The following is a 23,980-nucleotide window of genomic DNA, read 5'->3' on the forward strand; positions in this document are numbered from 1 at the left end:
GCAGTTCAAAGTTAGATGATGATATTCAACTCATGCTGAATACAGTATTTGAAGAAGAAGAAGAAATTATGAATGAGAATGATGATGATAGTTTTAATGAACATCAATCTGATGAAACAAGTATGAATGATGAAACATTAGATAGAAAGACGTTCGTTCGACAAACTTGAAATTGATCGATGAGTTTCTAATGTAGGAATTTGGGACAAAAATACTTCATAATATTCTTGTTTAACGAAAAAATCACACTTACGGCACCCAGCTTTCGCAAGTTGCGTACTCGTGATTTCTTCATTAAATAACCTTCGTAATCGATCGCATCCTACTCTATTTCTTTGTTCCATTTTGTCGCCAATTTTAAGCACAGACCGTATGAACTGAATAACCCAAGATTTTGCAGTTTTTATATTATTTTTAGGGTCAGTTCTTAATTTTTCTCCAAGTTTAAATAGATCATCATAAATTTGGACTAAGGACACCAAATGTAATAAATTAAAAGATTTAGCGGCTATAACAAAATTTTCACATTGTAATTCTTGCCTTCGCCATTGATCGATTCGATCTTTAGCAGATTTCTCATCAACGATTTTGACTGGGTCATCTTTCAGCATTTCATTCAAGTTATTGGATATATCTGATATATCTAATACTTTTAATTCTTCAGAAGCAATTAGTTCACCATTAAACGATAAATCTGCTAACAAAATATCATGAAGTTTCTTTCCCTTTTTGAATAATAACAATTGGGTAGAATTTAATAATTTGGCTTTATCATCGTCGTCGTCGTCATCATCATCTGAGAAATTACATTTTCGTACAATGGATTTTGATAACAACATAGATGTTGATGCTTCTAATTCTTCCAATTCCTCCATTTCTGAAGCTAGTGCTTGTGATTCTGCTGATTCTACTGATTCCTCCACTGCCATTTCTGAAAGTGCTCGTGATTCTGCCACACTTGATTCTGCTGATTTCGCCAATGTCATTTCTGGAGGTACCTCCGCCGATGAATTCATTTCTGAAGTTGGTACTCGTGATTCTATAAATACGATCACTTCTCTAGTTGGCACTTGTGTTGCTAATTTTACTTTAGATGTTATTGATCTTGTTGGTGGTTTTATCGATGTTTCTACTTCAGTGGTTGATGCTCGTGCTCTCAATCTTGATGCTGGAACTACTTTGTATTGTGAAGGTGGGTTAGATTCATTAATTTCACTGTTGCCAGATTTACCCCTAGTAGAACTTGAATTTGCAGCTTCAGCAGGTTGAAAATTGTTATCCTCATCATCCTTTGCAGTACCTAGAAAATTTAGATATAAATATTATAAGAAAAATATAATAATCAAGAACAATTTCAGAATTTGATAAATTTAACTTACAGAAGCTACTAATTTTTGCAATCCAATTATCAATATCATCATAATAATTCTTCATTGTGTTCCAGCTGCGGTACGCAGGTAAGGTTGTACTAGCCCACATTATGTCAGAAATAGAAACATCATTTTTTATGTGATCTTGTCTGCCAAACTTTTCGATACAGCGCAGATTCAAATTTGACCAAATTTTTGTTTCAGTATCAGAGGTTGAAAGATTATTTATGGATAAATCACTGTTTAACACACGGGCAAGTTCTGAATAGTTAGGCTTAAGATATAATGACGAGCTGGGAGAGGATTCTAGACATGTGTGTTCGGGTGTTGAATATTGTAACAATTCTTTTAATGATTCATTCACACTACCAGTTGTACGAGATGTACTAGTTGAACGTGTATTTTCTGGCTATTATTAGAAAATATATAAATAAACAAATAAAATATAAACAAAATTAAGATATAAATATTAAAATTCATTCACATATTTACCTGTAAACGAATTACTTCGTATCTACCTTTATATAATTCATATAGCGATTTGTAGCGTTCAAGTTTAGCCAAATTACCCTAAAAAGTAATGAATTTTGTCCAGAAATGAAATTATTTGTTCTAAAATGAAATGGTTCTGATACCAAGGGAAAAAAGTGGTTCAGAAACGAAAAGTGGACAAAATTATCCAGAAACGGAAATTCAAGGAAAAAAGGTAGAACAAAAAAAAGTGGACAAAATTGTCCAGAAATGAAAATTCAAGAGAAAAAGGTAGAACAAAAAAAAGTGGATAAAATTGTCCAGAAACGAAAATTCAAGGGAAAAAAGTGGACTGAAAAAAAAAATTATAAACGAAATCGAAATCATTTAAAAAAGGGCCTTATGGAATACCTTATTGATGAATGTAAAATCTAAAGATGATTCTTGCAAGTCAAAATAAACGCGTCCTTCATTCTTTTTGAAAGATAATCTTACTTTATCTTGGTCGAAATTACATGATTCAATTTTTTTATTAGACTTTGTCCAAATAATTGACAGTGCTAATGAAATTAATTCTTCATCTTCGGGCAATAGCTCAACTTTTTTTCCACGAATCTTTAAATTAAGAGCCGAAGAAGGTGTTTTTGACATTGATAATAAATTGTAGAAAAAAGTAAATAGAAAAAGAAGAATTTAGATACACTGATTGTTTTGATGTTTTGATGCATTATATTATAATAGAGTGAGTAATAATACTAAATTTGATGATTCGATGTAAATATATAGATTGAGTAATGATTGGTACGACTAATACATGATGAAGTGATACAGTATTTAATTGGTGAATTTGTGGATTTTTTACAGATTTGCGGATAATTGCGGTTTGCAGATTTGCGGATATTTAGACTTCTGAAATCTGCAAATCCGCAATATTGCGGATTCGCAATTAATCCGCAATTGCCCAATTACGGCACCATCCTTAAGCACCAATCATCGCTGGATCCACGTTAGTAATTATTACACCTGGTTCAATAGAAGTTCGTTTTAGGCATTGTAAAATCCAAAGATATGTCTCTAGGGTTTCGGTTTGTACAAATGCTTGTGCAATCAGTCATGTTTTATTATCACAGTCTACAATAACAAATAAAGATAATGGCCACTTATAGTGATTTGTAAGTGCTGTATTATTATGTAAAACAACATCATTATATTGACTATAAAGCATTTGTTAATCAGAAGTCATCCAGAAAATTCCATTTAAACGAGATGTGAAAGGATCAACTTGAGGTACAGTCAACTCTCTTTATAGTCACACATTTGGGACAGTCCATATTTGGTGATTATAAAGAGATGTGACTATATAAAAAATTTCTTATATTTGTATATCATAATTCCGGCCAAAAATTAACATAATTTTAGCCAGAATTATACTTAAAACTTTATTGTATCGTAACTTCGCCAATATTAATCGTAGAGAGATGATCTTATCGCCATTCGATTCGTCTTGATGAGACGGTTCTAATGGTATAAAATACGTCGAAATCCAATCACTAGATTAATTTCCGAAATTAAAAAAATATTAATGGTTTTTGTGTAATAACTCTGTCAATATTGATTCTAGAAAGACGATCTTACTACCATTCGATTCGTCTTGATGAGACGAATCTAATGGTATAAGATACATCGAAATCCAATCACTAGATCAATTTCCGAAATTAAAAAATATTAAATGGTTTTTAAGTAATAACTCCGTCAATATTGATCACAGAGAGATGAGCTTACCACCATTCGATTCGTCTCGATGAGGCGATTCCAACGAGCTATAAATCATCATTTTACAATCACTAGGTACCGAGATATCTAGCAAAATGTTAAATGGCACAGTAAACGTAAATCAAGAAATATAATAATGCCGATGTTTAACATTTTGTTGAATAACTCGTCAGCCAGTGATCGGAAAAGGATAAAACTAAAAACTAAAACTAAAAACTAACTCTCTCCCGTTCTGCTCACTTGACAATATTTACGAAAAAAATAAAAAATTTTTTCGGAGTTTTTTATTACTTTTTCTTTATAATTTCTTTATTTTAGATAACTACTACGACACTTTACAAATGGGTAAAGATAACAAAAAGAAAAATAACCAGTCTAACAAAGATACTACATCTAAACGTCCTGCCTCTAGCTCTCCAACTGGCAACGTTTCTGGTCAAGGTTCCTCTATGTCTGGCCCTTCGAATACTCCACCTTCGACCACCTCTACTAATAAACGTACCAGAGTCAGTGCTGAAGCTACGTAAATGGATGTTGATAAACCTCTCACGCCTCCTGGCCCTGTTGAGACAACTTCCGCTGAGATACCTTCTCAACCCGATACCTCCTCTCTCGATGCTTCGCAACACGCCCCTGCTAACAACAACGATAAAGGCAAAAGCCCTGAAATTACTCCCGTAGTCCTTCCCTGAACGTGCTGCCTCTCCGGACGCGTCCCAAGCTGCAGTGCAATCTCAACCTACACTTTTCTACGCCTCGGCCGCTCCTAATGACGTCGATGGCTTTTGGACTCACTTCGCTTCGAACCGCGACGCGTGCGACGCGGTTGATCGACAACTTTCCTTGTTCTCCTCTTATGGTAGTCGTGCCACGTGTAGTGGATCCAACGATTTGAAGAGGATCATCGTCCACTTCCGGAAAAAGGATGATCTTGACACAGCCACAGCTTCCCCCTATGGAATCTTTGTTTGGCTTGCATTTCCATGCATATGATCCCCAGGCTATTAAGGCTGATGAACACGCGCGTACTCCTGGTGGTTACCGATATCCCCCTTTTTCTATCTGACGCTCTCTTGCGTGGTACCTTTTCTCGTTACGGCAATATTACTCGTTGCCATACCCGTTTATCTAAACTTTATCGTACTGCATACATTACTTTTGAATCTACTGGTGCTTTACAGAACCTCGACTCTACCTGGGGCGTCCTTTGTGGAGGACATTGTTTGCGAATTTGCCCCGCTACTTTCTCTCCTGACCAACGTGCTGAAAGACGCGCTTATGTTGCTTTACTTGCCGGTCTTCCGCGTGGTACTATAGCGGCCGATCTTGCTGAAATTGCCGATGAAATTTCCGCTAAATCTATCAACGTTCCCTTCTCTAGCGAATTCCTACAATCCCAAACCTTACGCCTATTGCCACTTTGCCTCCGAAACGGCTATGGAAAATGCTAAATCTATTTCATGTGCGCCCCTCAAGAAAGTTGGCCTTACCTGGCATTCTCTGGATGAAGTCACTTCTCTTTGTCATCGATGTGGTCGCCCTAATTGTAACCCTGATCGATGTGGTTCTTCATCTAGACCTAATCGCCATCTCGCCCTTGGCGAATCAATGACAAACTACGTGCTTTATATAACAAGCATCTGCCTCCTTCTCATCCTGCTAAACGACATAATCGTTTTGCCCGCCCTGATAACAATAATGATGGACAAAGCCGTACCAATGCTTCTCGCCATCGTTCTAAATCCAGACCTAATAACCGACAACAATCTCGTTCTCGTTCTCAACGCCGACCATGGAATCGCGATAATCTCAATAATAATAATAATGATCACGTCATCGCATTACCTGATGAAAAGGAACTTGATTATTATATTGATGGCATGGATGTTACGTACCCTGCTCCTCCTACTGTACTTACTGATTGGAAATCTATTGGTGCTGCTCTTGAAAAAGTAGTTGCAGAATTAGCCCTTCTTACCACACAATTTGCTACCATGAACAGCCGCATCACTAATTTGGAATCTGCTATGGCTGCTCGTACTCCTATTCCTGGACCTTTTGTCACTAAACCTCCTTCCTACATCCCTTCCTCTATGCAAGGATGGGATGATACAGTGAATCGAACTGATAATAATATCCTCGTTGATGTTAATTCTCCCCCTTTGCAATCAACAAGTGGTTTTTCCCCGATTCCTCATTTTGCTCCCATTCCACCTTCCAACGTCGCTCCTTCCTCCCCTATTGATATGGAACAGCGTCTCTCCTCTCTTTCCGATACTGTTGCCTCTTTGGCTGGCTCGATTAAAGAAGGAATCCAACAAAACAACCTCATCTTAGCTCAGCAACAAGGCCAAGCTAATCAATAATTGTTCTCTTTTTCCCCCTTCTTTATTACCGATTTATCAGTGTGTAATAATGATGGACAACAATAAACATAATTTTTCCCCTCACCCCTCTCCCCTTATTAAATTTGGTCAATTAAATGTTAATGGTTTATGTTCCCCAGTTCGACAACAACATTTGCTTAATTTTTTTCTTCACTCTTCTTTTGGTGCTTTATCTATTAATGATACGCGTCTTTCCCCTTCAAATGCTAAATTTATTTTTAAAAATGAACACTCCCAACATCACTTTAAGTCCTATTGGGCTTGTTCATCTTCTTCTTCTCGCCCTCATGATGGTGTTGGTATTTTGTTACGTAATCCCCTTCATAAACATGTTCAAACGATTGATCCTTGGAACGGTCGACTTCTTAAATTAGACTTGTTCTTTCATCAAACTAAAATTTCTATTATTTCCATATATTATCCCCCCTCTGGTTCTGTTCATCAATCTATTTGCAATGATCTTATTGCCAAACTTCTTTCTTGGCTCGATTATGCTCGAGCTAATAATTATTTTGTAGTTATTCTTGGCGACTTCAATGTTGATGCAATCGCTCATTCTAATTATTCATCTAATCATTTTAAGCTTCTTCGCTTGCTTTCTTCTCGGTTTTTTACTGATCATCAAAATTTCACTCCTCTACAAATGGTCCTGATCCCACCTTCTTTCATGATAATGGATCTTCTAGACTGGATTATATTTGGTCTTCACCTGGTTTTCCTGCCCCTGGTCTTTTTTCGCAAGTGGTTACTTGCCCGGATCTCCTTGATCGTCCTTTTACAGATCACAAAGTTCTTACAACTGTTTTTGACTTCAGTTCTTGCCTGGCTATCTTGGCTAAATCTCGTCTTAAACAAAAAAAGGAAATGCGTACTATTTTCTCTTACGCTTCTACTTCAGTTGAACAATGGAATAATTTTACCACTGAAGTAGATGATTCTCTTGGAGTATATTTAGATAGACAATATCACCCCAATTTTGATTTCTCCTCTCTTTCTCTTGATCGTATGTGGCATGCATTGAAAGCTGCCATAATTAGTGCTGCAATTGAAACCTTACCCTTTCAAAAAGTCTCCAATACACACCGACATTCGTACTCTCCGAATTAACTAAACTTATTGCTATTAACAAGTTTTTAGATCGATTTTTATATCGCCTTACTACTCGTCGTTCTAATCGGCCTACTCAAATTGCGCAAATGACTGCCGCTTTGCCCTCCCATCTTGAAAATCTTGTATCCTTACTTCCTGATTACTCAGTTCCTATCTATTCTACAACCCCTGCATCTGTATTTAAATCGTTTTTACGATCACAGAAGAATTTAGTTTCTGCCTTTTTATCTACTAAATTCGCCCAACACCTTACGGACTCAGTGGAATATTATACTGCATTACGTGATGAACACTTTTCGAACTCGCTCAGCACCTTTATCGATTCTGCCTTATCAGTAGAAAAACGTTCAATTGTTCTTGACCGTGTTTTGGTCATTTTGGACTCAACTCCTACTTTATTAACGGATCCTTCGGATATTAAACATGCGGCTGTCTCTCATTTTCAATCAATCGTTTCTCCTCCGTTGGTCCACTATTCTTCCATCACTTCATTTCCCGCCCGATGGCAACAAGCTTACACTCCTTTTGCAAATGTGTCTGCTTCATTATATGATCCTGTTTTGGCGCCTATTTCCCTACAAGAATGGTCTGCTGTGCTTTCCTCCATGCCTAATAACAAAGCTTCCGGCCCTTCAAAAATTTCTTATGAGATGATTAAACACTTGTCCGGTGAAGCCTTGGATTTTTCTCTTTTACTTGCCAATACTTGCCTTTCTCGTGGTGATATTCCTGCTGACTGGCGTGAAGCTGTGGTTTATCCTATTCCTAAACCTCATGAATTTGATGCTCAACTTAAGAACACTCGACCTATTACTCTTCTGGAAACAGTTCGAAAATGTGTAGTTAAGGTCGTCACGAATCGTCTCTCCAACATTCTTGCTGATAATAAAATTCTCCAAGGTGGTAACTTTGCTGGCTTACCTGGTGGTTCTACTGATGTCCCTATCAAAATGCTGGATGCGATTATCCATCAACATAAACATGACTCTACTGATGATCAGGAACTATGGATCGTTTCTCAAGATATCTCTAAAGCTTTTGATTCTATGGATTTAAATATGCTTAAATTAGCTTTAGATAGGTTACATATCCCTGCACTTTTAGTGCGATTTATTTTAAATCTTTTTACACGACGCAATAATAAGATAATTACTTGTCATGGCGATACAGCTGCTTATAGAGTACGTGTTGGTATCGATCAAGGAGAAATCATTTCCCCTCTTCTTTGGGTTATTTACTTGGATCCCTTACTCACTGTTTTGAATCAAGAAGCACGAGATCCTTTTATTTTAAAATCTTCAGCTCTTTTAAATTACTCCCCACTTGAATTTGAACAACATTCTTTACCAATTTCACATTTAACGTTTATGGATGATTCTACACTTATTGCTTCCTCAAAATCTGGAATAGAAGACCGTCTTTCTATTACTGCTGAATTTTATACTTTAAATAATGTTCAAGCCAATTCAGCAAAATATGTTCTTCTTTCATCCTCTTCGCCTTCTTCGGAGATTACTTTTGAACTTTCACCTTCCCTTTTAATTTTTGATATATCTCTTTCCCTTTCTTCTTTACCTCTTAAAACTTCATTTCGTTTTTTAGGAGTTTGGTTTTCTTTGTCCGCCTCTTCTGATTTTGTTCTGAAACAAGCGCGCTCCATGGTTAAAGATATGGCTGCTCTCTTGGGACCGAAGAAATTATTAGCACAACATGTGGCCTATCTCTATAATGCTGTCCTTCTTCCGCGATTGGAATTTCGTCTTCAAACTACCCTTTTCTCTGAAAGTACTATTCAATCAATAGTGAAGCCTATGTTTTCAGTACTTCGAAGAAAAGCTGGTCTTGCTGCGACTACCCCGTTGGCCTTATTATTTCTCAAACTTCCATTTTCGCTTCAGAATGCTTTTTACCGATTCCTTTCTTCCCATATCGCATCTTGGCAAAAAATTTTCACTCATCCTGATTTTAAAGATTTTGCCCTTTATGCTATTTCCTATCTTCAAGGATATTTGGGTGCCGAAAGTTGCCCGACTACTATTAACCTAGAACCATGGTCGCAAATTGTTTCTTTACGAACGCATACCTTGTTTAATTCGCTTTTGTTTTCTTCGCGTTTGAACATCACGTGGTCTTTCTCCTTCCGGCCTCTGAGGCGTGATCTACAGCCAGCTTTACCACTCCGTTCTATTCTACCACATTCCATTTTTCAGACAAGTTGGAAACTTTGGAAAAATCTGAATATATTTGTGCTTGCTCAATTGGTTTCGCCTTGTGGACGTTATCTTATGAATTGGCCTGACCTTCGGTACCTTGGCATCGTTGGTCGTAAAGGACGGATCCCTAATTGGTTTACTTTTATTAATAATAATTTTCTTTCTTCTTCTTCTTCTACTTTACTTTTATCTTCATATTTTATTAATTCTTCTTTTACTTTAGCTTCTCCTTGTTTATTAGATCATACTGTTAAAGATTATTCTTTTTATCCTCAATGGGCTATTACTCTTGACTCTGCTACTCAAACTTTATCTGTTGGTCGTGCGCGTATCACTTATAAGTAAACAAAACTCGGCTATTATGTCTCATTGGCTTCCTGTTTCTACTGCGGCGATGAACGATCCTATAACCCTTGTCCTGTTGCGCTGTTAACATTCCTGCCTTATCCAAGAAATCTGCCATTAAACAGCGCCGTAACAGCGAAAAGTGTTTTTTCAATGTTACCCTATCAGAAACTGTGGGCTACCCTACCAGAAATGCCAAAGTTTTCGCGGCTTATCTTCCCATTACTCTATCTACTTCATGGAGTTATGCGACTTCCTTGGCTTTTGTTCATTTTTCAAACGCTTCTCCCGCTCTTTCTCCTCTTTTTATGGATAGAATCGATAGAATTGAAGACACTATTTTACCACTTTCGGTGCAATCTTTGTACACAGATGGTTCGTTCCATCCTGCCAATGATTCTTCGCCTTCTTCCATGACTTCTGCTTGGATTGCTCTTGATGATGATGGACTTGTTCTGGAATCTTCTTCCATGCATCTCCCTTCTTACTTTCCTTCAGCTTTGCGTTCCGAAATTTCTGCTGTACTTTTAGGATTGAACGCCCTTTCCCGTGATTCATCAATCTCTATTCATACTGATTGTAGTCAGTTAATTTCACTGTGGACACGGTTTGTTAATGCTCCTTTCTCACCGAAGTTGCTCCGGAACCTAATCATCTTCTTTGGCTTTCTATTCGACAACTTATCATGGATTGTAATCTTAATGTCGAATTGATTAAAGTCCCTGCTCATGGCGATGATATCTACAATATACAAGCGGATTCTTTGGCAAAAGATGCTCATTCGTCTTTACAACCCACTACTCTACTTTCAACATTTTGTTATGCTCCATGCTTGCTTGACTTTTAATTCCTTGCCTATTGATGCGAATATTCGACATTTTCTCCGCTCTATTGCAGATGCTCGTGCTCTTTTATCTTTCTGTTCACTAGCACGTTTTACTGCTCTTGGTGCTCCTTCACTTTTTGATTGGGCTGGTATATATTTTTGCCTTTCACAAATTAAAGGTTTTGCTTCACATAGGAATGGTCGTCCTGAATTTTGGATCTTCCGCATTAAACTTCTTTTGGATATGTTGCCTACCTTAACTACTCTTCAACAACGTAAACCTTACTTATATTCTCCTGACTGGCTTTGTCCGCAATGTAATTCTGCTCCTGAAGATTTGAATCATCTTTGGACTTGCCCTTATATTTTACCGGAATTGAATCCTTGTTTAACGCACCGGTCTGAAGTCATTAAATTTAGAGATTCTTGTTTATCTTCTTTCCTATCCTTGAAATCTTTGGATAATTCCTTTCGTACCGATTTCTTTGCTTTGGATTGCTGGAACTATGAAGCTCCCTCTTCATCCTGTCTTTGGCTTACTCGAGGATTATTGCCTGCGCATTTAACGGCATTTTTGAACCAATATTTTCCTCTACATGTTATATACGAAGATTATTTATCCATGCTTAATGACTTAGTCGAATTATATGGTGAAATTTGGCTGTGTCGGAATGTTCTTTTCCATGCTTGGGAGGAGTCGCAGGGTATTTCGGCTGCTTCCAAATTACGTGGCCCATCTACAAATTCTTTCCCTTATACTACTCCACAACATCATAACTCTTCTTTGGCGTCAGTTTCTCAGGATACCTGGATTTCTTGGATATCCTCTTCTATAATTCGGGGTGGATCATGGATCTCGCACTTGGATTTTCTGCGCCGCTTAACAGTTCAACCTCTTAGGGTCTCTTTCTGGTAACCGGATTGGATTTTTGGACGTTGGATAGTTGACTCGCACTGGCGGCTTCGGGTAAAGTTGGGGTATGCGATTCTGTAATAGTTCAGTTTTTCTTTGCTTTAATTTTATTTTAGTTTAGATTTCTTTACTTGTATGAGTCGTGAAGCTACTCTTTTTATTTTTTATTAGTTTATTTTCTTATTTTTGTAATATTGTTCGATCATTTTCGAAATTTAAAGTATAAATAAAAGATAAAGTCATAAGACTGTTTGCACAGGAAAAGGATAAAACTACCACCATTCGATTCGTCTCAGTGAGACGATTCTAACAAGCTATGATACATCTTTGTACGATTATTAGATGCCAAGTTATTTAATATATTCTTTATATAACTGTGATTATAAACGGTTCTTTTTAATATAAGATTTTTGAGGATAGGTGTGATAGTGACTATAGATAGATTGTGACTATATAGGATAGATTTTAATAATAAAGTGTTTTGAACATTCAACTGGTGTGACTATATAGTAGAATGTGACTATAACGGGAGTGACTATAGAGGGAGTTGACTGTATTACTATAAATGAAGGATCATCTTTTTGCATTATAAATAATTTGTTTAAAAGTGTAGTCCCATCACTTCCTGAATTACCAAATTCTCTCTTGATTTTTTGGATATAGTTTAATAAATCTTGTGACAACATAAATTGATTAGAAAATTTTGGTTTTAATAATGATTTAATAGTAGGTAAATCTATAACACCACATTTAACATACTAGTGTTCAATATCAGACTTAATATCTTCTGAAAGACCATGAAATTGAGGAGCAAATAAAGTATTATCAGGCAATAATTCATAATTATGTGTATTGACAAACTTTGTAATCTTTACATAGTTAACATTTAAAGGCTGAGAAAGGTTAATATGCCAAGAGCATTTTGTTTTCTTTGATCCTTTATTACTAATCATAATTTTATTGTTATCTCTAATTTTACCTGAATGTTCACAATCAATACATCTTAATCTAATACTGCCATCATTGTTTTTTTCAACCCTTTTTTTTCTAACAGAAAATCCATTAAACCGTCCAAATTCAATACAATAATGAATAGCTATTTCAAAATTTGGAAAATTCATTCCTTTAGCTAAGGTAAGACATGACTGAAGGTGTGGAATAGCTTCACCATACTGAATTAAATTAGTACCTTCAATATTAAGTGGAGCTGTATATAAAAATATAAAAAATGTAATTAATCTTTGTTATGTGGATTTTAGTAATAAAAGTAAGATACTTACGTAAAGAAGCCATTTAATTAGAGGATGGCTATGTATTATCTAATGGTAAACTCATTGTAATCGATGGATAATTTGATATATTATTAAACAAATGTAGTTGTATTAAAACTTTTAAAAAAGGGCTCCATTATAATTTATAATTTAGGAGAAAGAGGAAAGTTAAAAAAAAGTTTTGTGAAAAAAAGTTTATTTGATTAGTAATAAATCGATATGGTAATCATATAAATGTGATAAATCACAAGATCAGGTGATAACATGTAACCTGTGATGGATTTCACATAAGTGATGTATATATTTTTTCTTTAATTAAAATTACTTTGAAAAAATATTTCACAATATTTTTTTGTTAAATTAATTTAAAATATTACAAAAACATTTTTTTAATTAAAATTACTTTGAAAAATGTTTTACAATGTTTTTTCATTAAATTAATTATAGAAATATTGCAAAAACAATAATACAGTCAACTCTCTTTATAGTCACACATTTGGGACAGTCCATATTTGGTGATTATAAAGAGATGTGACTATATAAAAAATTTCTTATATTTGTATATCATAATTCCGGCCAAAAATTAACATAATTTTAGTCAGAATTATACTTAAAACTTTATTGTATCGTAACTTCGCCAATATTAATCGTAGAGAGATGATCTTACTGCCATTCGATTCGTCTTGATGAGACGGTTCTAATGGTATAAAATACGTCGAAATCCAATTACTAGATTAATTTCCGAAATTAAAAAATATTAATGGTTTTTGTGTAATAACTCTGTCAATATTGATCCTAGAAAGACGATCTTACTACCATTCGATTCGTCTTGATGAGACGAATCTAATGGTATAAGATACATCGAAATCCAATCACTAGATCAATTTCCGAAATTAAAAAATATTAAATGGTTTTTAAGTAATAACTCCGTCAATATTGATCACAGAGAGATGAGCTTACCACCATTCGATTCGTCTCGATGAGGCGATTCCAACGAGCTATAAATCGTCTTTTTACAATCACTAGGTACCGAGAAATCTAGCAAAATGTTAAATGGCGCAGTAAACGTAAATCAAGAAATATTATAATGCCGATGTTTAACATTTTGTCGAATAACTCATCAGCCAGTGATCGGAAAAGGATAAAACTACCACCATTCGATTCGTCTCAGTGAGACAATTCTAACAAGCTATGATACATCTTTGTACGATTATTAGATGCCAAGTTATTTAATATATTCTTTATATAACTGTGATTATAAACGGTTCTTTTTAATATAAGATTTTTGAGAATAGGTGTGATAGTGACTATAGATAGATTGTGACTATATAGGATAGATTTTAATAATAAAGTGTTTTGAACATTTAACTGGTGTGACTATATAGTAGAATGTGACTATAACGGGAGTGACTATAGAGGGAGTTGACTGTATATTAAAAAAAAAACATTTTGCAACATTTTTTTATTTATCGCCATTTTCAAATTAGTGCGATCAGCTGATTGTATAACCATATGGAAATCTAATTTGATTTTCTTGATTTCCCCTATATTTTTATGAACACCTCCAACAAAACTTTTTTGCTAGGCCTTTCCTATGATTACCTGTAGATTTTTCAACGTTTTTACAGTAAACTAGACGTTTACAAACTTTCAGGTATGGTATTTTTCAAATAAAGGCTAGTATTCAAACTATAAAGTTATGAAGATTTTCTAATTGATTTCCTTACATTTTTTTTTCTTTTTTTATGTAGTTTCAATGACCAAAACTTTAACTGAGGATCTCAAGTGACATGTAATTCTCTTATATAGTGATGGATATTCAAAAAAAAGAAATAGCAAAACTACTTTATATTGGAAAAATACTAGTTAACAAAGTTATTCATATATATGCAAAGTGGGAATGTGTTATAAATTCGTAGGCATATGCTTAACTAACAAAAAAAGGTTTTTAGTAGTAGTGATATGAATGTAAGAATGATTTGGGATAGTAAAATTGAACTAAATCATACTATCTATTTGTGATAGAATACATACTAATAACTATATTATATATTAGATATTACATGAAATTGTACGTGAATATGTTGATTACTATTTTATGAAGAAATGCAAATACGAACTGGTAAACGTGTTTTTGTTCTAACTTTATGGAGATCATTGGTATATTGTGGTATTACTCGTAAAAAAGTAAAAGCTTTAAATTTTTTCTAATATAATATTGAAGTAAACTAATTCAATTTATCATTATTTAGTTGCATAAAGCTGCTTTTGAAAGAAACAAGTTATTACGAAATGCATTTATTGCAACTATAAGTCATTTAATATAAAACTAATCAATTGGTATTTATAGATGAATCATCAAAAGATGATTGTACTTTAACGCATTTATATGATTATTCTAAAGTAAATTCAAAAGTATTTAAAAAAATAGTTTTTGTTCAAAGTAAAAGATATACTTTTTTACCTGCACTAACAGAATAAGGTATAATTGCTATAAATATTATGAAAGGTAGTTGTACGAAACAAAGAGAATCATTATATTATAAGGCTTTATTATATGCTTTCATTACTTTCTAAATAAATAAAAAAAGAAAGGTTATATTATATTTGTATATTTTTATATTATTATATACTCTTCATTTTCTTTTCCAATAAATTGGTTTTATATATATTGTCTTGCTTTTCCTAATGTTATTGAAAAAATTTTTATTATTAAATATTAAATATTATATATAATATATATAATTAATAATTAGTAAAAAACTCTTTTTGGTTGATTTTATGCTCTTCAATTTTCTGAAATTTTAAAAGTTTAAAAAATGGCTTTTTGTTACTAAATTAGTACTAAACTACTTAAAAAACACATATTTTTGTTTGCAAAAATAGAACTCTTAATCTTTTATTCATAATATTTATAAAAAAATCCTGGGTTTTTAAATAAAACTTTTAAATTTTATTAAGCTATTAAATTTAAAAATAAAGAATAAGTTGATTGTTTTTTTGGTATTAAGAAATAAATTTTACAAGCATTTAAATACAGTCAACTCACTTTATAATTACACCTCTCAGAACTGAAAAAAAAGTGTAATTATAATATATTTATTAGTACATTAAACCAAAATATAGTGGCTTATAAAGGGGAATTTTATATGATGTAATTATATAAAAAGTAACTATATAGGGAGTTAATTGTATATCATTAACAATTATTTTAATTTTTTACATTTTAATTACTTAGAAATTGTGCAATTTAATTGTCTACAATTATAACTATAAATAATAGCACCATGTGTTTTTGGGATATTTTTAAAATGTTTTAGAAAAACATAAGATTTAGAGTTATATTTATTATGATTATATATACTAAATAATGTGTTAATTAGTACATCATATTAATATGTTATGATTTGCATAATTTTGCCAAATTAAAGTAGCCAGATATTTTTAATTGGCATTTGTGCATTGATAATTTGCAGGATTATTACTTATATATATATATATTTCATCTTTGCTAAAAGGCTAGATCAGATATTGTAACATTTTTAAATAGCAAAAAAGAGGTTGTTAAATATAATACCTATTATTATATTACTATATGGTAATATTATTATAAATTTATTTGTAACTTCTTTTTGAAATTTTACTGATTTTATTAGCAGGATTTTTATCAATGTAAAAGTATCAGACTTGACCCTTCTGGTGGTATCATCTTGATTCCCCTTATTGTAAAATATATTAGACAGGTCAAGTTAGTACCACATGATGGATCAAGAATGATACATTTGCTTCTGTAGTCATCAAGAATTTGATTTCCAGGATTAGGATTAGATGAACCTAAAATTGCCTCCAAAAAAAATGGTAGTCAGATTCATTTTACTGGTTCTTTAGAATTAGAGTTAGGGCATATCGGCGGATTTGTTTCATCACATGTCAGCCGAACATAGTAAATTAATTAGAGAATTGGGTTTTCCCATTTCTATAATAAATTTGTTATAGCAAATGACATGTGATAAAACAAATCCGCTGATATGGATAGATTTAGGTTTAGAGTAAGGGATTTGGTTAGTATAGGTAAGAGGTTTAGGTTAGTTAATTGTCACATATATTATATTATATGTAACCCGGCAAATGAATGATGAATCCGGCTACGGATTAGCGTAATAAGATTTGCAATTATATTGAGAAATTACGTGTATTTTTTAATCTGATCATCTTTATTTGTATTACCAGTTTACCACAAGATTGTGCGATATCAAGAATTAGATATTATTGTAAAATAACTAAAATAACTGAATCAACGGATTACTTAGTTATTATCGAGGATATCGAGGATACATATTACTCGTATTATTCACAATACCCCCTATTGTTTTGTATGGACTAGATTTAGGTGGTTGATAGTTGATCTTTTAGCCAATCAATGTCAGAACTTTTTTTTACGGCTTAGAACCTCGCACAGCCTCTTTTCAGTCAATAAAAAAAATAGAAATTACTTTTTTTTTCTTTTTTTTGCGTGGCTTTCATTTTTTTTAAATAAATTTTCAAAGCTCCTGCAGTAAAATTGGGTCAAGGAAAGATTAATTTAAATTACGAGGTTGACATAATCCAATTACGATATGTACAACATGTAATGAGATAAAGTTTTACTCATCTTAGATATAATTTTTTTCTACTTTAAGTGTAACAAACCTCGACTTGGCCACATCCTTCTATTTTTTTTTAAAGGAGACGATTTTAACGTTTTTCCGTTATCGTTTCGAACAAGAGAATAAAATTTTAGACATTTTTTAATGTCACACAAATGTATTAAGAAGTAAGAAATGTTTGTGTTTAGCAATCAAACTTTGTAAGACATGGAAGTTTCCACACTAACTGTGAATAACGATTACACAGTTATTTTTTTTGGACAAATTTTTATAAATGCAATAAATTATAAATAACAGTTAATTATTAATAAGGTTTGATTTTGAAAAACTCTTTTTCAGAAATCTTTTTTTTTTTCAAAAAAATTTTTTAAATGAATTATCAACAATTTATCATAAAAGCAATGAACTACGATCATGGTGGTAGTCATGATAGCGATGCATGTAATATGCAGGTACTTTATTTTTAATAAGTAAATTTCATTTTTTTTTAAAAAAATCTAATTAACCAACTTTGATTTCGTTGTTAGATGCTTTTTAATTGGGATACAGAAAAACTTTGTATCATTTTTACTTGGTGGCGCGTAAATAGTATTGGTTTTCTTATTTTATCTTGTTTCATTATAATTCTTCTCGCAACTAGTTTTGAATTCTTAAGATTTGCATTGAGAAAATACGATACAAAAATACAAGTTTCATATTCACAATTACAAGAAGGAAGGGATGCTAATTCTGAAGAAGTTGCCACACAAAGTAATGCAAACAGGTAAATGAATGTATATATTTATATATGCATATAATTTAAACAAAATCACTTTCTAAATTAAAAAATTTTATTAATTTAATAGAATAACTTACGTACAACAATTAGTTCGTACGTTAATTCATACATCTCAAGTATTTTTATCATTTTTTCTTATGTTAGTTTTTATGACTTATAATGGATTCTTGATGATTAGTGTAATAATTGGTGCTGCTATTGGTTACTTTGTTTTTTCAAGTAGTGTAATAGATTTTGGGGGTAAATCAATAACTTGCCATTAAATTATTAAGTCTAAAGAGTTTTTATTCTATTATTGAGCTTGTAAATGTTATCTGTTTAAGAGAAATAGTTTATGTATGTTAAATTTATTATTACTTTTTTTTCTATTACTTTTCTGATTTTAAATAAATTCTCACGGTTGTTTATACGTCATTGACATATGAGAATATTACGAAATGCTTTCTTGAAAAAGAAAAGAAGTCCCTTACCTTAAACTTTATTGTATGAGTCACGTGCTACTGTTATCTCCTGATAAGGAATGACGACGATCTATCTAAACTTTAATCATTTCTTTAAACATGATAGAAAGCGCTATATTGATAAAGCAAGGAGCTGAAGCAGTAAAGTAATCTTTTTGTATTTTCTAATATGTTATCTATTAAAACTATTTTCTTAAATCTTTCTTAATCGTATATTAAAAGCGGATATATACAGCACCGTTTTTAACACGTACGGCAATTATTAAAGAAAGATTTTCTAAAACTTATCGACATCCTACACTCGATAAAAAATTAACAGCAAGAAGAGTAACTCAGGTAAATAGATTTTTTCATAAATAATTTTATTCTTTTTTAATCTTATGATGATTTATTGTATAGGAAGCTCGATGTTTATTCAAATGTCGTAAATCAGGAGTTGATACTCCAGTATTATATTTCGTGAATACAGAGAATAGTACCATTTGTATGGAATTTATACAAGGGATGATCATTAAAGATTTACTTATATCAGATAACGAATATATTCAAAATAAAGAAAAGCAAGGTAAGCTTTAATTAATAAATATAGTTTTTAGTCTCTAACTTATTGGGTTTTTTTCTTATTTTAAAGATGAATTGGCTGAAAAGATTGGAATTGCTTTAGCAAAAGTTCATGCAGTTGATGTCATTCATGGAGATTTAACAACCTCTAATTTAATGTTAAGAGAATCCAATCAATCCCTGGTATATAAAGGAGGAATCTTTATTTGAAATTATTATTCCTCGCATGGCAAGCTTATGTTGTATTTTTATAGGTTATCATTGATTTTGGACTAAGTTACGTATCATCATTGCCGGAAGATAAAGCTGTTGATTTATATGTACTTGAAAAAGCTTTTTTAAGTACTCATCCTAATTCTGAAGAAATGGTAAGTCACCCAGTAAAATATAAGAAAAAAGAAAGTAAATCTTAAAAATACTTTTTTTTTTTAGTTTGCTAATATTTTAGAATATTATCAGAAAAATTATAAAGCTTCACAAGGAATATTATCTAAATTAGCTGAAGGTAAGAGATATGATTTACTAATTTAAATAAATAATTAGTTGAATTAGGTCAATATATTAAAACTTATTATTTATAGTTCGATTACGCGGAAGGAAAAGGAGTATGGTTGGATAGATATTAAATTGTTTACTGTTGAATTAATATTTAACTAGATTGGGATTAATAATTAATAGCAATTTAATTAGTGAATAATATATCTTAGATTAGTTAAATAATGTAAATAAAAGTAATCACAATATGAATTTCAAATAATTTATCAATTAATGTTATAGCAATATTGGTTTTTCTCTATAAAAAGATTACAATAGATTTGACATTCACGTTGTTGAGGAAAAAGATGTACTGTATATAGTTGGGTGCCGAAACATTTCGACATATGCAATTGCCGAAACTATTGCCGAAATCCCAAACTATTAGACCATTACTAAATCTAGATTTAGGTTAAATTTTCAGTAAAATTAGGATTTTGGAAATGGCTTAGGATATTAGCAATGGGTTTAGGTTTTCAGATTTGGCAACTATATAAACTAAAAGCTGAACTATTTTCAGTATATGGTCAATAAGTTTCGGCATATGAAGAGTTTCGGCACCCAACTATAGTACTGTATTATTATTTTATAACGTATAAACTCGAAATGTCCTTTATCGAGAAATATAGCGTGCGGAATTATAAGAATTGATATTATAGTATAATTATTCCTTTATCTTGTTGCCGTTAATTCAGTAATATATGCTTATTTGTTCGTTTGTTGACAATCTCTTGAATTGAAAAAAGATTTTTCAACAATAGTATTAAATCTTCCCCACTTTTGTGTAATTCTTTAAGAATAAAATGGTAATTATCGGCAATCACGTCAAAGTTTAGATGATGGTGAAACCTTGGAGAAATCGAAAAAATGAACCAAAGATGAAATGATTTGATTCGTTTAGTTTAAAGGTGAAATGAATGAAATGAATGAAATAGAATGATTTAAATTTAACTCACCTTTTCGAAAATGAGTATACTTAATTTGCTAATAATTTAAATAATACCGTATATGGAGAATTGGAGATGAATATATATAATTGTTAATAATAGATAATATAGATTAATATAGATAATGGATAATGAATTTTATATTTGTATATTCTAAATATTAGAATTTTGGAATAGAAATAAATCAGTCATTTCCATAAATATAAAATGCAAAAAAATTTTCAAACTAAACAAAAATAATATACTTTAATATTTCGGATGCTTTTTTATTTAATCTATAATTTATTTATTAATAGAATTAAATATTAAAAAATTTTTAAACTAAAAATCTTTATTAAATAATAATAATAATAGAATTTATTGAATATTTTTTAGTAAAATAAATATATTAAACTTATTAAAAGACTAATAGTTTAAAATTATAAAATATATTTTAAGAATTTATTTGAATTTTAAATTATAAACCTATATATATATAATTTGTAAATTTATATTAATTTATAAATTTGGCAAGTAATAACAAAAATTTAATTTCTATTTCTATTGAAAAAAAGTAATTAAAATAATATAAATAATATAGAAAAATTATAGTAGTTAATTTTATAATTATTATAATAAAAATATTATAATTATATTTTATATAAATTTATATTAATTAATTTTTAATAAATAATAATAAAAAATATAATAACTGAAAAACTTTGTAAATTGGATATAATATAATAATACATAAATATTACCTGAGATGTAATATAAATTGGTTGTTCTAGTGATGTATCTACTACTTAAAAGTTATATGATGAAATTTAATAACAAATTAAAATTTTACTTATTAATATTAACTATATATATATAAAAATTATTAATATAATAAATTTATAAAAAAAAATAAAGGATTTCATTTATATAATATAAGTAAATTTATTATACTTTAACATTTATTAATAAAAAGAAAATAAAAAATAAAATAATCAGTTAAAAAAATAATAAAATACCAATATAATAATTATTATTCTAACAAATATATACATATATACATTTATATTAATTCAAATAAAATAAAATTTTTTTTTAAATGATAACAAAACAGCTAGAATTCTAATTTCAAAAAATTTATAGTGAATATGTACAAGTATACAACAAATAAATTATAAAAGGTAGTTTCTAATATAAATAATTAAAAAAAAGTGTAAATAATTTAATGAAAATTAGGGGCTTTATAAATTAAGTATATATATTTTAATTAAAATAAGATAATAAAATCATAAAATTTACATCACTCAGCTAAGTGAATTGTAATTTTTGATTTCTGTTTAATGAAAATATACTTCTAATAATAATTCTAAATTCTAATTAATAATTCTATCTTAACAAAATAAAAGAACAAAAAAAAAACAAATTATAACCACAATACGCATCTTATTCTTTCATCCATTCAGTTTGCATAGTAGTCAAAGAAGGATTCCAAATAAAATTGAAATCATTATTAGAATTATCGTGTTTAGATGATCTATTACGTTCTCTTTGTCTACGGCGTTTTGCATATGATGAAGAACTTGACGAAGAACTTGATGAAGAAGGAATTGATCTTTCTGTAATCATCTGAGAAGGTTCAGTATAAGCTGCCGCTGCTATAAGAGTTGACATTGAATGATTAGAAAATGGAGATGTTATAGATATGATTTGACTGTGTTGATCAGCTTGCGTCAATATATCTGGCTTAATATTTTCTTGATCTTCGGAAGAGTCTCCTGTCATATCTGTTGCAATAGACTCATCCTCTAAAACATCTTCCGTTTCAAACCTAAAATAAAAAAAAAATTAACTATTTGTTTTCAAAAAAAAAGCTAAAAGAGTATTATAAAAATAACTACACAGGAGCAAGTTCCGGAATTGGTGCAGTATACCAATCGTAAGTTGCCAATTGACCATTATTTATGACGTGTGCCACTAATTGTTTAATAAATTCTTTTGCGTCTTCATGTCTATCTGGTGGATAAGAATTTAACACTCGATACCAATATTCTCTAAAAAACAAATTAAAATAATTATGAATTCGATTAAAATAAATGAAGCTTGAAATAACTTAATTAACCTTTACATGTCTACTTACTTGAAACCCGGTGGATATCTATTTTATTTATTCAAGAAGAAATAAAGACTGTTATAACTTTTTATACATGTTAAGCATAAGAAACAAAAAAGAAAAAAAGCTTACATCACATACTGTTGATGCTGTTGTTCCATATTAAATAAAAAAAAGAAGGAAAAAAAGATGGTCGAAGTAGATTTATTGAACTTTTTATAAAAAATATTAAACAGCTGTTACAATAACAATCAAAATTTCAAAAATTAAAGAAATTAAAGTCTAGATTTAATGATAAACGTAAGCAGAATAACAAGACAAAGACAGAAAAAAAGTGATTAATTTTCTTCTAAGAGAGCAGTAAATCCCGGTAATATATAATGTAATTTTGTTTCACAAATTCCTTTCACCAACCGATTTATTGTAATTACATTTGCCTTTTTTGGAGATTTACTTTGTCACACTTGACAAAAACAGCTTATAAGGGAGTATTTATATTTACAAAAATCGCAACTAAACTCTTATTGGAAGACTAGAAGGAAAGAACAAGGTGGTAAAAAATACAATGGAACATGCGAATAGTACCAATCAAGATTCTCAGTAAAGATCTTCAGTATTTAAAACATAAAATTTTGTTAATAATTACACCTGATACTATTGCAACTATTAATGTTCAATAATAATGAGTCGGCGAGAAGGACTTCTAGATAATAGATATGGAATTTTTAAAGTTATTTCACTGATTCAATTACGAGATGATAATAAAATGCAAAGCCACAGTGAAGTTTTTGCCCAAGAAGTATCATTTAAAGGTCTACATTGGGCTGGGACTGGATTGAATATTTGGCAAAAACTTATAGGCTCAGACCCGGGTTTTAATACTGCGCAAGATGCTGACTTTCACAGGCCTCTACTACTAATTCGCTTTTTTAATTGCTTGTTATTAATGCCATAGGTATCATTTGCAATTAAACATATCCTTTATTTAATATAAAAAGAAACATTATTAACATTCACATTTCACAGATTCGAGAAAATTTTATTGAATAAACGATTTGCTATATGTAAATTTAATTAATAAATTTTTTATTTACCGTATTGATGCTTAGCATCTTTATAAACTATTGTTATCAACACGTTCCATCCTACAAAAGAATATTGTTCAATATTTTATATTCAAACTTAAAAAACGACACGATAAAGTAATTGAATTCGTTGGTTCTCACAACTCTGAGTTTAACCCAAAGAATCTTGATATTAATGTTGTTCATATTCTTCGATTTGAGAA

The 23,980-nt window shown here is 30.9% G+C and overlaps 4 protein-coding genes across 4 annotated transcripts; 2 read left to right on the forward strand and 2 right to left on the reverse strand.

Annotated features, from left to right (window-relative positions):
• Positions 1-216: 216 nt before the first annotated feature.
• Positions 217-2,492, reverse strand: OCT59_028336 (uncharacterized protein; the record flags this gene model as incomplete). The annotated part of the gene is made up of 5 exons (XM_066147215.1): positions 217-226; positions 304-1,300; positions 1,380-1,779; positions 1,863-1,940; positions 2,253-2,492. The coding sequence occupies 5 exons, from the start codon at positions 2,490-2,492 to the stop codon at positions 217-219; spliced, it is 1,725 nt and encodes a 574-aa protein (XP_065993945.1).
• A 15,204-nt stretch (positions 2,493-17,696) lies between these two features.
• Positions 17,697-19,744, forward strand: OCT59_028337 (uncharacterized protein; the record flags this gene model as incomplete). The annotated part of the gene is made up of 10 exons (XM_066147216.1): positions 17,697-17,777; positions 17,853-18,088; positions 18,171-18,343; positions 18,671-18,705; positions 18,787-18,900; positions 18,964-19,129; positions 19,196-19,308; positions 19,380-19,493; positions 19,558-19,630; positions 19,707-19,744. The coding sequence occupies 10 exons, from the start codon at positions 17,697-17,699 to the stop codon at positions 19,742-19,744; spliced, it is 1,143 nt and encodes a 380-aa protein (XP_065993946.1).
• Positions 19,745-21,581: 1,837 nt separating this feature from the next.
• OCT59_028338 (uncharacterized protein) lies at positions 21,582-23,040 on the reverse strand. Its single transcript, XM_025322634.2, has 4 exons — positions 22,825-23,040; positions 22,720-22,737; positions 22,481-22,633; positions 21,582-22,410 (listed from the first exon to the last, which is right to left on the reverse strand). Exons 1-4 carry the CDS (start codon positions 22,851-22,853, stop codon positions 22,026-22,028), a joined length of 585 nt encoding a protein of 194 aa, XP_025165796.1. The 5' UTR covers positions 22,854-23,040; the 3' UTR covers positions 21,582-22,025.
• A 308-nt stretch (positions 23,041-23,348) lies between these two features.
• On the forward strand, positions 23,349-23,768 carry OCT59_028339 (uncharacterized protein). The gene has a single exon (XM_066147217.1). It carries the CDS (start codon positions 23,375-23,377, stop codon positions 23,645-23,647), a length of 273 nt encoding a protein of 90 aa, XP_065993947.1. The 5' UTR covers positions 23,349-23,374; the 3' UTR covers positions 23,648-23,768.
• Positions 23,769-23,980: the final 212 nt, after the last annotated feature.

The sequence above is a fragment of the Rhizophagus irregularis genome, chromosome 8 (assembly GCF_026210795.1).
Source record: "Rhizophagus irregularis chromosome 8, complete sequence".
In the NCBI taxonomy this organism is placed as follows: domain Eukaryota; kingdom Fungi; phylum Glomeromycota; class Glomeromycetes; order Glomerales; family Glomeraceae; genus Rhizophagus; species Rhizophagus irregularis.

Bases quoted from the DNA above. Each gene is read 5' to 3' on its own strand.
- OCT59_028339 (XM_066147217.1), top strand. From the start codon at position 23,375: ATGAGTCGGCGAGAAGGACTTCTAGATAATAGATATGGAATTTTTAAA.
- OCT59_028338 (XM_025322634.2), bottom strand. From the start codon at position 22,853: ATGGAACAACAGCATCAACAGTATGTGAT. The intron at 22,411-22,480 runs GTAGTTATTTTT...TTTTTATTTTAG, and splicing joins ATTCCGGAACTTGCTCCTGT to GTTTGAAACGGAAGATGTTT.